Consider the following 14,673-nt stretch of genomic DNA (forward strand, 5'->3'; position numbering starts at 1 on the left):
GTCTTGGCGTGCATCCGTGCGTCGCTGCGGTCCGGTCCCAGGTCGACGGGCACGTGCACCTTCCGCCGACCACTGGCGACAACATCGATGTACTGTGGAGACCTCACGCCCCACGTGTTGAGCAATTCGGCGGTACGTCCACCCGGCCTCCCGCATGCCCACTATACGCCCTCGCTCAAAGTCCGTCAACTGCACATACGGTTCACGTCCACGCTGTCGCGGCATGCTACCAGTGTTAAAGACTGCGATGGAGCTCCGTATGCCACGGCAAACTGGCTGACACTGACGGCGGCGGTGCACAAATGCTGCGCAGCTAGCGCCATTCGACGGCCAACAACGCGGTTCCTGGTGTGTCCGCTGTGCCGTGCGTGTGATCATTGCTTGTACAGCCCTCTCGCAGTGTCCGGAGCAAGTATGGTAGGTCTGACACACCGGTGTCAATTTGTTCTTTTTTCCATTTCCAGGAGTGTAGATAAGAATTCTTTTGACTTCACGAAACATTACAAACAGACAAAGCACGAATACGTAAAGGCGTACAGAACCAAGCGGATGTTGAGGATATGAAAGGATAAGGGAGACACTTTGATGGACAGCGCGTCCTATTACGACACATTTTAGGAAGTAATGACGTCGTGCAAAAGAAAGTGTTCTTATTGATTACAACAAGAATATAGCGATTCCAAGTTGCAAAGCTACCAAACGTCCACCAGCAGAGATTTTCACTATTTATTGGACGCTGCATGCTTCAGTGCTTACGTTCTGTACAAAAAACTTGCCGGCGAAGGAAACAGATTTTAATTGATGGTTAGGCTCAGGGAACAGATAGCCGCATCCTCTCCACAACAGGGTTTATCCGGACGCCGACGTGAAACACCGAAAGCGACTCGCCTTATAGCCAACATTTTCCAGAAGTTCTGCCAAGCACAACCAACAAATGGCCATCAAGGAAGTGTTGAGTATGCAAGTGAAGAGGCCTCTGAAAAGAGACATCTTATTTACTATGTAGAGCGTGAATTTCCTTTCTGTGCAGCACCATACTTTAAAACAAAAATGGCTCTGATCATTGTGGGATTTAACATCTGAGGTCATCAGTCCCCTAGAACTTAGAACTACTTAAACCTAACTAACCTAAGGACATCACACACATCCATGGCCGAGGCAGGATTCGAACCTGCGACCGTAGCGGTCGCACGGTTCCAGACTGAAGCGCCTAGAACCGCTCGTACTTTAAAACATTACACAAAGAAAACGACCAGTAATTATGTGAAAATAAAATTACATTCTCTTCTTTAATACTTTCTGTTCGATATAATCAACTATCGTTTGCTCCGTAAAGTAAAGTCAACAATGTTTAAATGAGTGAGCGACTGTGCCAACGCTCGGACGAGTATTTGCACTGAAAAATTGGTCAAAATTATTTCACGCATTTTTTCGCATTGGGATGAAGTGAAATTATTTGAACTTAATTATGTATTTATTTAAAAAATATTCTAACTTGGCATGCAAACTACTACAATATATCCAGAATGAGATTTTCACTCTGCAGCGGAGTGTGCGCTGATATGAAACTTCCTGGCAGATTAAAACTGTGTGCCCGACCGAGACTCGAACTCGGGACCTTTGCCTTTCGCGGGCAAGGCAAGGCGAAAGGCAAAGGTCCCGAGTTCGAGTCTCGGTCGGGCACACAGTTTTAATCTGCCAGGAAGTTTACTACAATATATCTTTATTAAGTGTGAAACTGTTGGCCATCGTCCTCTTAGTCACCTTCGCCTTGCTCTATAGTGTCCGCCCCGGTAGCTGAGTGGTCGCCGGCACGGTAGCTCAGCGTGTTCTGTCAGAGGGTTTAGCTACCCTCTGTAATAAGAAAACTGAGTGAACGGATCAACGAAGCACCTGAACGGGTTTCATCGTACGTCCGCCTCGAACAAATTCAACGAACAATATAGAACAAAATGAAATAAACTAAAAAAAAAAGTGGTCAGCTTGACATCTTACCGTCCTACGGGCCCGGGTTCGGGTTCGATTCCCGGCTGGGTCGGGGATTTTCTCCGCTCAGGGACTGGGTGTTGTGTTGTCTTCATCATCATTTCATCCCCATCCGGCTCGCAGGTCGCCCAATGTGGCGTCGAATGTAATAAGACCTGCACCAAAGCGGCCGGACATGCCCCATAAGGGGCCTCCCGGCCAATGACGACAAACGCTCATTTCCATTTTTTTTTCTTCTATAGTTTCGTTGCTATCACTTTCATCTAGAGGTAAATACGTTGCGCTTGCGACCATTGGAATGATTGCCTCTTGCGAAAACGAGATACTTTTCTTATGACGCTGTGGTCTGCTAGAACTTAAATATGGGTGTGAACTGCCGGCCGCTGTGACCGAGCGGTTCTAGAGGCTTCAGTGCGGGGCCGCGCTGCTGCGACGATCGCAGGTTCGAATCCTACCTCGGGCATGGATGTCTGTGATGTCCTCAGGTTACTTAGGTTTAGGTAGTTCTAAGTCTAGGGGACTGATGATCTCAAATGTTAAGTCCCATAGTGCTTAGAGCCATTTAGCCATGGGTCTGAACTTAGTATCAATCTGCGTACTACATCTATGTTACAACCCACACGTGAAAATTTACTAACAAAATTTATTGTATATTGCCACATGTGCTCGTTATGGCTTCCTGTGGCAATTGGACTATAGGTAAAACTGATGTAGATATGACCTCAACACCATGCATTACAACTTTGTGAAGAGTTGGTCACACACAAATCTGTGCACATTTTTGCAGTTTGACGAGCAAAGGCATCAAATTCCTCAGTACCAGTGCTGTTGCCACTCGAAATCATTTCCACGATTACTTTGAATCGTTTAATTAAATGCACACTGAGGCCAGTGATCCGAGCATTCTGAGTCGGCAAATAATCTTCTGCATGTGTCATCTTCTCAACAAATAGCTACTGTCACAGACCTTGAATTTTTCGACGCTTCCTGCGTCACTTAATTCTTGGAATGCTTTCGGACGTCCTCCCTGATGTATGTTCCGCAGACCAGTAACGCAGTTCCACCGTAGAATTACGACATTGTTCATTTGTCTTCACGAGACGCTCATATTTGTAACTAGCGGCTGTCCATTTTTGTTTTTTGAAATCGCTTTTGAAATATGTCAAAGCACGACATAAAACACATGTTTGATCAGCTGGACATTTTAGCATTTTTGCAAGTCTTTCTTACGTAAACGAAAACTCCTCATCCATTTCTTCCCTTTAAATTGCTTCAGAACATCGTACAAATCACTTGTGGTAAATTTCTTGACTCTACCCAAAGAAACAACAGAATAAGCGAAAAACTGCTATGGTGCGATAGTTTAACTAATCTGATATTTCAGTTCGAATGAATAAGAAACAAAATGGCGGACGAGGACAGACTATGTTATTGTGTTAAATAACTGACATCGGTCTAAATTTCAAGCCTGTGAAAAAAATATGGCTTGACATAACCTGACTGGTAACTAGTAACACTTATATATCAAGATTTTTAAGTAACAAATATACTCACACAAATAATGTCTACAAATATAAAATTTAAACAATAAAACAATTAAGGTACAATGTAAAATAAAGTACATGTCTTATATGAAGTCTTCACGGGTTGTCAGCCGAGGAGCATCGTCGTCTCGTAGCAACGTTTCGATGGAATGCGTCTCCATCATCTTCAGGCGAAGTCTTTCATCTCCATATGCAATAGGTGTTTTTATTTAAACTTAACAACATAAGCGAGAGAAACAAATGTCACAAACAAGAGACCACGGACGAGCACACTTATTTCACTCTATGTCTGGTTTGTATCTGATTCTGCAACAGGTGGCGCCAGTGTACGGTTCTGGCTGCCGAACGACGGGCATGTTGTCGACCTCGAAGGTTAACACGTTTGAAAGGATTTTAAAGCAACTTTGCGATTTTGATTTTTGACGGGTTTTAGAGTACAAATACTCCAACGTGCAGTGCGAGGGGAAATTACAGACTGAGTCAGAGAGCAGGGCGCACGCAAAATACTCACTTAACGGATTAAGTGTGGGAAGGGGCACATTTTAAATTTTCTATACTCTCCAGGGAGGTACAGATTCAGCACATCGGTAGCCGTAAGGGAAATGAAAGATTTTTTTTTAATTATGTGCGCAATAGGCACTGAAATTCGTTACAGAACGACGGTTGTAAACAGGAGACATATCCAGTACATTGCTCGGTGCCAGACTACGGCAGCAATCATAATATTTTATTTTAGTTACAGTGATCAACATGTGTCTGGTTCCCAGTATTATTGTGAGTCTGGAGATGGCCGTAGAAAGCGTAGCAGCAAGCGAACAGGTCGGAGCCAGAAACAGTAACGCCTTTCGGCTGGTCCCGGCGGAGGGTCGAGTCCTCCGTCGTGCATGGGTGTGTGTGTTTCTACTCAGGATAATTTAGGTTAAGTAGTGTGTAAGCTTAGGGACTGATGACCTTAGCAGTTAAGTCCCATAAGATTTCACAAACATTTGATCATTTTTCGGTAACGCCTTTGTTCTGAGATGGGTCTTGCCCATCCTTTGTACATCAGTTCAGAGAGTCCGAGAAAGCTTATGGCTAGGGTGACCAGACGTCAGGATTAATCCGGACATGTCCTCCTTTTTCGCTCTTTGTCCGGGGTCCGGGCGGATTTTTACAGTGTCCGGCTTTTTCGCAAAGTTGAGCGTAATACAATTAAATTTACAATTTGTCCCGTTCTATTGCTCTTTTCTTAAATACTTCAACTATTGGCACAGCCTTCGTGATAAACACGCAGGAAGGCGGTGTTGGTAGGTGGCACCAGGATCGTCGATGTTATCGTTGATCGACCTATAAGCGAATGCAAATATCGGTTATTTAAAATTTTCGTTTCGTATCTTCGCTTTGTATAGGCTTGGCTTGCTGTAGTGCACGTGTGATTTGTGAGTGTAATTTTTAACCGAGTGAGTTACGTAAAATATTTGGCTATGCCTAAACGAAAGTGTACTTTTTCTGATGTCCTTTCCTGCAAATATCCGGCTTTAAGAAAGGGAGAAATGAATTTGAAGCGGAATGTAAGATATGTGGAGTTGGAACGTACGTCTCAGTGGCCATTAAAGGTAAGAAATAACTCGACAGATTAACTGTCATGGTTTTATTTCATCGTTTCATAGTCATTCAATTTATTTGTATTCGGAAGGTTAAAGTGCAGTTTACAAGTCGTAAGCTGCTGTTTGAATTGTAGATGTTGGTAGCTGTGCGTCAAATGAAGGGAGGTGAAAGGTCTTACGTTTCTCGCTTTGTAAAGAATTCCGTGTTGTTGACATAACAAATCAAGTGACGCCACACCGTCACCACAATCGATGTTTTTAATTTTTTTATATTGCTCAGTTAACCACCACCTGACCATCAATAAAAATTAACTACTAGTTTTACCGATAATTCCTAGCAGTCACGTGACTTGTCCAAAGCTGACGGGTGGTATCCCCATCTGCAGTTGACCCGTTTGATGTGTCCTCTTTTTTTTCTTCCTTTGTCCTCCTCTTTGAAGCTGTTTGTCCTCCTTTTTAAATAATAGCATCTGGTCACCCTACTTATGACTTGCGGCTCCCCCTGGGCAGGTGAAATAATACCCAGTTTGCGTTGAGTTGCCTTCGGGACCGCGTGTGTCGCGTATATACTCTGCGGAAATTTGAGGAGATTCAATACAACGAGTGTTTGCACTGCGAGTATGGATAGCATTCTCCTGGGATGTGGGGTCGTCCAAGGCCGGCTGGCCTCTCTCTATGGTTGACATGGTCTCCCATAGCTGCGGTCATGGGCCGCCTTTACGGCGGCAGTTTCCTCCGTCGGCACTGCACAGCGGCACAGTGAATACGTGGGATGTTTTTGACGATCTGTAGATCACTTTTGCAGGGTTTAACTGTCAATGCAATATGGCAATCTGTACAAAATAGTTTTTTGCCACTGAAAGACTCGTCTGCAAAGAGAAAAAGGCAGATAGTGCTTCCACACCGGCAACATCTGTGATATGGAGGTAAATTCAGTAAGAGCCAATCAGAATGCTCCATTCATCCACAAGACATCCTTTGCGCTGGGGCATAGGAGCCTCTATATAACGATGAGAACGTATGTGTTTTGGAGATGTTTGTTCAAAGCAGGACTTAACGATTTCCAGGAAGGAGGAGGAGGATATTGGTGTTTAACGTCCCGTCGACAACGAGGTCATTAGAGACGGAGCACAAGCTCGGATTAGGGAAGGATGGGAAAGGAAGTCGGCCGTGCCCTTTCAAAGGAACCATCCCGGCATTTGCCTGGTGTGATCTAGGGAAATCACGGAAAACCTAAATCAGGATGGCCGGACGCGGGATTGAACCGTCGTCCTCCCGAACGCGAGTCCAGTGTGCTAACCACTGCGCCACCTCGCTCGGTACATTCCAGGAAGGGTAACACGTGATGGAGGGAGTGCCTTGTTGGGACCATCACGAAGAATGCAATCGTTGTTATTCTGGGCTATTTTCGTGCACCACGTGAACATTTTGCGGCGATGTGTCAGCCACGTTGGGGAGGTAAACACGTGCATGGCTAGATGCAGCTCACACGTCCTGTTAGGATCACTAGGAAGATTGCACCCTATGCTGTTCTGAGAAGCAATGGAACGGATTTCTATAGCGCGACCTGTGACGTCAGTATGCATAAGTAGAGAGGTATCGTGCCAGCAACAGTAAACACATGTGAGCAGCCCAGAAGTGTGACGTGTGTGCGAGCAGCGTAAATGCGCCCCCCGGCTTGCGCACCAAGAGGGTGGCTTGGCTCCTATTTACGTAGACATGTGATGCCAATATAACACTCAAAGAACTCGAACTGTATACCGAAAATAGACGCTACTTTCACCTGCAGGCCGTGGGCTGCAAAGCACCCGTGTGGTGTCTGTGGTGTCGACATATGCGCACGTTGGAACAGTTCGCTGATACATCGCGGTTGACACTAGTTTAAAAGCATTTTTTATGTGTACTGGGTGTTTGTGCACAGAATTATTTTCTTCTGTTTAAGTGTTGTGAGCGTGTTTGCAGAGCCTTTTACTTGCACTATTTTGACAGTTACCAGTTTCTTGCGTGTCTGTTGCATTATTTTGCGAGCAGGTCTGTAGGCTGTACCATACATTATTTCAGTAATTTACGAGTCTATTGTGTGTCTCTGTATCATTGTAATGCATTATTTCAACAGTTTTTAATTAGTGATCGTGTCTGCAGAGCGTTTTACATGCATTATTTTCACAATTGACGAATTGTTTGCGTGTCTGCATATCAGTGTACTGCATTTTTTCGGTGATTTACGAGTAGTTTTCATGTCTGTATGCTGTGTATTGTGACCCCCAAGCACGTCAGGGCGAATGTTTTGTATCAGTGCAATAAACATACTATGGCAAATCTATCCCTAAATAAATTGCTCGAAAATCAATAAAGTACACTCCTTCCTCTCTCCAGGAGCCCAGCAATGGCTGAGTCATTTTCCCGCCATTTTTCCCCCAGATCGCCATGGAATGAAAGTGAACTCTGGTGGTAGTACTGTGTACTAGGTCAGTTGGACTACGGACCTCATGGTGGACACAGTGGATGGAGCTACTGTCTGAAATTGTTGTTGTTCCAATGTGATTCATGTACCTTTGTGAACTTATTATTTCTGAGAACGCTTGCTGTTACAGCGTGGAGGTTGGGTCCCATGTGCCATTTGATATTCAAGGGCCATTGAGTAGCATGTCGTAAATTACGACTATGTACACATTTCTATTCCCCCGATTGCAGCGACATCTGTGGCGAAACGAAGAAAATGCTTCAGTCAAAACTTGTGTAGATTTTCCATAGAATCGTTATCTGCAATAACAAATGGGGGTTTCCACTGAAGGTTTAAAAGTTGCCCCCGCCACCCACACACGGGATGGTATCGTTGGATGTCCCTCTCGAGACAAAAGAAGTGGTACTATAACTTTTTTTCATTCGATGCGTAGTTTTCGAGATATTTCAACGACTTCACTTAAAATGTATACCGTGCGTAATGTATTGACAGTTCATCGTGATACGTAGTATAAAAATACACCTAAAGTATATTACCGCGTAGTCCTAACTGATCGACTATTGGTGAGAGTTCTCGTAATCAGTGGGGTGAAATTTATAGAAACAGGCAAGACATAAATACTTATCGCACCAGGAACAACACACGAATTAAATTTCGACACACTGAGATATTTTCTGGTACATTGTTAGTCGAAAACATAAGATTCACTTTGCTACAAATAGATCAATCATATATTAATTTGGATGCGTACCAAGCATGTAAAAGTATACCTTGAAAGACAGACGTGGAAAACTAGTTATGGACCTTCCTTGTAATTCTCTGCCCTACCCTAATATCACATTACTTTGAAGTCGTGCGGTAAAAGTCTTTACCTGTTTGAGGAAGTACACATCACAAGGCTGACGAAGAGAGGTACATTTCGCTGGTATCACTTTCACGTTGCAGGTCGGCTGAGCACCTTCTTCTACAGTAGTCCTATCGTAGCGTGTCATGTATCATGACGTAAAATAACTGTGAGTACTTTATACATACTTTTTTGCTTATCAATAACACTTGCCGATGTTTTGCTTCAAACAAAGTAAAGAAAGAAAGGCATTCCCGTTATCAAAACATTATCAGACACACGAAAAAAGTATGGAGTGGAAATAAGCCAAGACCAGGAAACGAACACGGACCAGTAGTCTGGTAGTCTAATGCTTTGATCGCTGGATCGGCGACCACGCTCTACTAATTACATAGAATGACGGATACCCAAGCTACAGTATGAAGACACAAAAACGTTAATAGCTCGAACATTATTGACTTTCGATCCGATACTATATTGTAAGTTTTCCTACACTTGTTACGTACCCTCAACTCACAAAAATTTATTATCATTCAAATGCTCGGGATTAATAGGCACTGCAATGAAATACTGCTCTTCCCAGACGTAATTTACTACCAATCCAACACGTACATTCTCAGAATCAGCATAGAGATCAAATTAAAAAACACGAATGCGAAAGAAAACTCACTTTGACAGATGCTGTCTATCCCGGACAAAATTATTTAAGCGGAAGGTGGGTCAACCTGAAACGATGCTTCCCTCGGGGTAATAGCGACGACGCTTTCTGACTAAGTGAGGTGCAGACCGAGATCGTGAACCGCTAGCTAAACGTCAATATGACATAGGTTGGTTGGAATACAGGGCTGCAGGTCAGATGGACTCGCTGCAGTGAAGACGAAGTCCTCAGGTAGAGATTGCTAATAGACCAGGGCTGTCGATATGCTCATCACTGAACTGCCCAACGGGTCATGTGGAGACTGTAGGTGCGCAGCTGCAAACTCCGCGGCCGGCGTACACTCGCGCCGGGATGTGCGGAGAATCACGGCTAGCGCGCCGAAAGAACGAAGACTGTCCTCTGTGAAGACTGTCCTCTGTGAAGACTGTCCTCTGTGGAGACTGTCCTCTGTGCCGAACGTACAACGTACCTCGCCCGAACTGTCCAGACCGTCCTCTCCGGTGGACAGCCACCGAATGCCTCGAAAATCCCTCCCCTCTTCTGTCCACGACACAAAATCTTCGTGAAACAAATTGTCCACTCTAATGACCAAGCCGCGACTATAGCGTACTTATGACACCGGAATACTCTTTTTCAAATTCTGAAGGCGGCAGGGGTAAAATACAGGGACCGAAAGGCTATTTACAATTTGTACAGAAACCAGATGGCAGTTATAAGAGTCGAGGGACATGAAAGCGAAGCAATGGTTGGGAAGGGAGTGAGACAAGGTTGTAGACTCTCCCCGATGTTATTCAATCTGTATATTGAGCAAGCAGTAAAGGAAACAAAAGAAAAACTCGGAGTAGGTATTAAAATCCATGGAGAAGAAATAAAAACTTTGAGGTTAGCCGATCACATTGTAATTCTGTCAGAGACAGCAAAGGACTTGGAAGAGCAGCTGAACGGAATGGACAGTGTCATGAAAGGAGAGTATAAGATGAACATCAACAAAAGCAAAACGAGGATAATGGAATGTAGTCGAATTAAGTCGGGTGACGCTGAGGGAATTAGATTAGGAAATGAGACACTTAAAGTAGTAAAGGAGTTTTGCTATTTGGGGAGCAAAATAACTGATGATGGTCGAAGTAGAGAGGATATAAAATGTAGACTGGCAATGGCAAGGAAAGAGTTTCTGAAGAAGAGAAATTTGTTAACATCGAGTATAGATTTAAGTGTCAGAAAGTCGTTACTGAAAGTATTTGTACGGAGTGTAGCCATGTATGGAAGTGAAACATGGACGGTAAATAGTTTGGACAAGGAGAGAATAGAAGCTTTTGAAATGTGGTGCTACAGAAGAATGCTGAAGATTAGATGGGTAGATCACATAACTAATGAGGAGGTATTGAATAGAATTGGAGAGAGGAGGAGTTTGTGGCACAACTTGACTAGAAGAAGGGATCGGTTGGTAGGACATATTCTGAGGCATCAAGGGATCACCAATTTAGTACTGGAGGGCAGCGTGGAGGGTAAAAATCGTAGAGGGAGACCAAGTTATGAATACACTAAGCAGATTCAGAAGGATGTAGGCTGCAGTAAATACTGGGAGATGAAGAAACGTGCACAGGATAGAGTAGCATGGAGAGCTGCATCAAACCAGTCTCAGGACTGAAGACCACAACAACAACAATGACACCGCGCCAGATCTCCTGCCAAGACACGGCATAGCGGGCTTCCTCCAATGTGAAAGTTTGCCGCCAAAATCGCAGCTCTCTCCCCCCCCCCCCCTCTAAACTTGGCGACAGAGAAACACACGTACTTTTCACCCGCGGCGGACAATATTTTCCTTCCCAGAGCTTTCGTAAAACTCTGTCACTCCCACACCTGAGGTGGACAATACGCTTCCAGAATGCAGGCCGCTGGCCGTTGCCTCCTGAAGACGGGGCGGCCGTCATGAGGCGTCTTGATGGCTATGCCACCGTGTGCACTCACAAACAAAGAGGTCACGCTTTTGTCAGGAGCCCGGATGCTTTCGTACAAGAGCCTACGGCTCTTTCTTTCACTGCTGGCACCCTCGTCACATCTCCCTGCCGTCTTCACCGGCACAGAAAAAAATCTAATGCTACAACTACGTATTATTGCTAGCGCCAAACAAACTCTGTCATTCCCTGTCATACCTATAAATTACTCGTTCTGACGGCTCGCTACGTAGCTGAGATGACTGCAGTGCCTCTCAGAGGTTCACCACCTTTCAATATTAGCAAAACAATGGCTCGTTTTAGACGATCTTTCGATGTAAAGCATTGAAAATACGATTTTTCATCATCAACTTTAACCTCGATTTTTTTTAAAAAACTACGGAGTGTCTCTTTATTTTCACTATAGAAAGTCACTGCAAAACTTGATGAAAATCGGCCATACAGATGTTAGACCCTCTCCTTGTAAGACAAGAGTGATGCATTGTCGGAAAAGAATACGAGTACATGTTCTGTTGTGCGCGTAACAGATGCATCACAGTCTCGTCGTCTTTCTTGCAAAAATTAGGCTATTGCCTGTTCCAGCATTACAGTGGGGGAGTGGTATGCTGCGGAACTGGAAACGTACTCCAAAGTTGATATTCATAGGATAGTGAGATCCTTGTAACTCTTCAGGCTTTCACGGCGAGATCTTGACATGTTAAATAATCGGGTCTACTGCCAGATGTTTGTGTCGCTCTGGCACAATATTTCGGCCACGTAACTCGTTGCCTTCTTCAGGTGCTACCTGAGACTGCCGTATTGGAGGATCTTTTCCAGTATTTATGCTCAGAGGGCGCTGGGTGCTCTCTCTGCCGTCCGCGCCCGCCTGGTGCTGCCTGTAATGTGTTGTCTCTTCCCCAAGGGAAGAGACAACCTGGACGGCAGTCTCAGGTAGCACCTGAAGAAAGCAACGAGTTGCGTGGCCGAAATATTGTGCCAGAGCGACAGAAACATCTGGCAGTAGACCCGATTATTCCACATGTCAGTGAGATTCTTGTTGGCAAAAAGTCTAAACTGCAAATTCTGGTGAAATGTGAACCAAATGCAATGTCTCTTCCAACTGTAGTGGAATGGTGCCAGCAATTTGACCGAGGCCGCACAGATGTGGATGAGGCTGACTGGGAAAAAAAGCCCATCAACGTCGACCGCAGATGACGTTGTTCAGGCGGTTGAGGAACTGATTCGTAGAGTCGCGGATTTTCCATCGTTGAGAACATTCATACAGCAGTCCTAGAATGACTCTACCATCAAGGAGAGGATTTGTATCGTTGAGGAATTGAATGATTTGTAGAACGTTCCGGTCGTTTTCTGCAGAAATTTGGTGACTATGTTGAAAAATAGTGTCATATATATGTGTCACTTTGAAGACACGTGCAGCATTCAAAAAATGTTTCTCTGACTGGCATAATAATATGCAACTTATACCAAGTCCCCTCGAAAGATATTCATTGTACAAAGATGTGCAAGAAGTATTATGTGTAGAGTATATCCTCAGACGTGTTGTACACAACTGTTCAATTATAGGTATCAACTGTGGCTTCGTAGTCAAGTTTTCTTCTTTGTGAATAGTTCAGAATTCAAAAACAACAGCACTGTTTACGATTTAAACGACCTTCACTACTCAAGGATTAGCCTGTTTCTGCCACAGAGAGGAGAAAAGTATATGTCCATTAAGGTATTCAGCGACCTCCCCAGTAGATTGAAGATGCTGATATACTTAATAACAAAAATATTATAAGCGAACTGAAACATTATTACTTGACAACAACAACTTCATAAAAGAGTTTATGAATGGATAAAATCTCTCTCTTTCTCTCTTTTTGGTGTGTATGTTTAAATAATCAACTATAGCCTATTTTCATTGAGAAAACATATCATTTTTGCAGGCCAGTTGACGCTTAGCACTTCTTGGTGAGATATCGTGAACATGATCTATGTAACATGAAAACATTTACCTAGCAAACAAATGGAAACCAACTTCCTTGTGCAGACGAATAAAATACAGTTATTGAAAATGTGAGGTGTAAATACAATACGAAAATAAGAATTAGTTAGAAGCGTGTAGAGGAACGAAACAGACGCGCAGAATGGTTGATGACTCACTAACTATAATGTTGCAGGTGCGTGCAGCTCCTAAGTGGTATGTTGGGACCCATCCTGCTGGGACAGTTCATCGTCAATATTATCACCATTAGCGCCACCGCTTTCATCGCCATAACGCTGGTAAGAGGCAATACCGCCATACGATGTTCAGCTCCTCTTTCAACGTCAAATTAATCCTAACTGAGCGTAAGAAGCACTGACATGATAAAAAACCTAATGTTACACACACATATATTAAGCAAGAACTCATGGCTGCCTCGAGTTGCCTGGAGTTCTCAGAATTTGTGCCGTTATGAATATCACTGTAGTATAGGTTTGGCAAGGCTAGCGACTCGACTAGTTTTTGTTTTATTTTAGGTGGAAATATTTTCCTAAATTTCTGAATATCATTTAAGCAAGAGACAAATTGCGTGCATGCCGTTATATTCTGCCCTTCCTCATTTTACTAAGATTTGAATCTCCTCTTTTCGTTCTTCCGTGTTTGCAATTTAAAAACTGCGTTGGTTTGGAAATCAGCCTTATGCAAACACTATTAGTTTATTTTTATATTTACCCAGACGTGTTTAGACCTCAATGTGTCATCTTCTGTGGGTCAAATTTTTATTTCTGTAAAGTACAATGTAACATTTGTAATAATTTAACTGCTGTAGGCCTATGAAATACAATATTTGCAATTTGCTTAGTTTGGTTCAGACACTCACCTTAAAATTACATCGCTAACTGAATTGTATTATTATACATCGATTTTAGTGCTCGTTTGCGGCGTGGTTTTTAATTTTTTGACAGCATGTCATTTGCAAATTAGCCATGGAGAAAATTATTGCGTATTTGTGGAGAGCTGTTTCGAGGTTAGGGGTTATGTACATCTCTGTAGTTATACTTTTCGTCCTGTTTCAAATGGTTCAAATGGTTCTGAGCACTATGGGACTTATCATCTGAGGTCATCAGTCCCCTAGAACTTAGAACTACTTAAACCTAACTAAGCTAAGGACATCACACACATCCATGCCCGAGGCAGGATTCGAACCTGCGACCGTAGCGGTCGCGCGGTTCCAGACTAAAGCGCCTAGAACCGCTCGGCCACACCGGCCGGCCGTCCTGTTTCGTCTCCTTGGATGTTGTGTCAATCAACTGCTATTTAGTGCATTGTTTACACTCAGTTTTTCACAAATTCCCGCTCACTGCTTCACCTTTCATGCACTTACACAAAATGTGGCGAAATGTGACCTGAGCAGACACTTGTGACAACACACTCATTAAGAGATCTTATGTTATTGTCGTTGTCACTTGTTCGTCGTTGATCTGGTATTTGTTATGGTGCTGATTTTTAATATATATATATGTGTGTGTGTGTGTGTGTGTGTGTGTGTGAGAGAGAGAGAGAGAGAGAGAGAGAGAGAGAGAGAGAGAGGGAGAGGGAGAGGGAGAGAGATAGAAAGAGGGAAAGAGTGTTGTATTTTCATTCAGGACTCTTTCCCTGTAGTATTGCTTTTT

General features: G+C 43.7%; 1 protein-coding gene across 1 annotated transcript in view; it reads left to right on the forward strand.

Annotated features, from left to right (window-relative positions):
* LOC126262720 (odorant receptor Or2-like) overlaps positions 1-14,673 on the forward strand; it is a 99,643-nt gene that overhangs the window by 55,784 nt on the left and 29,186 nt on the right. Inside the window, exon 4 of the mRNA XM_049959510.1 lies at positions 13,197-13,299. Coding sequence (XP_049815467.1) covers positions 13,197-13,299 — 103 coding nt within the window. The remainder of the gene's footprint in view (positions 1-13,196; positions 13,300-14,673) is intronic.

The sequence above is a fragment of the Schistocerca nitens genome, chromosome 6 (assembly GCF_023898315.1).
Source record: "Schistocerca nitens isolate TAMUIC-IGC-003100 chromosome 6, iqSchNite1.1, whole genome shotgun sequence".
Classification (NCBI taxonomy): domain Eukaryota; kingdom Metazoa; phylum Arthropoda; class Insecta; order Orthoptera; family Acrididae; genus Schistocerca; species Schistocerca nitens.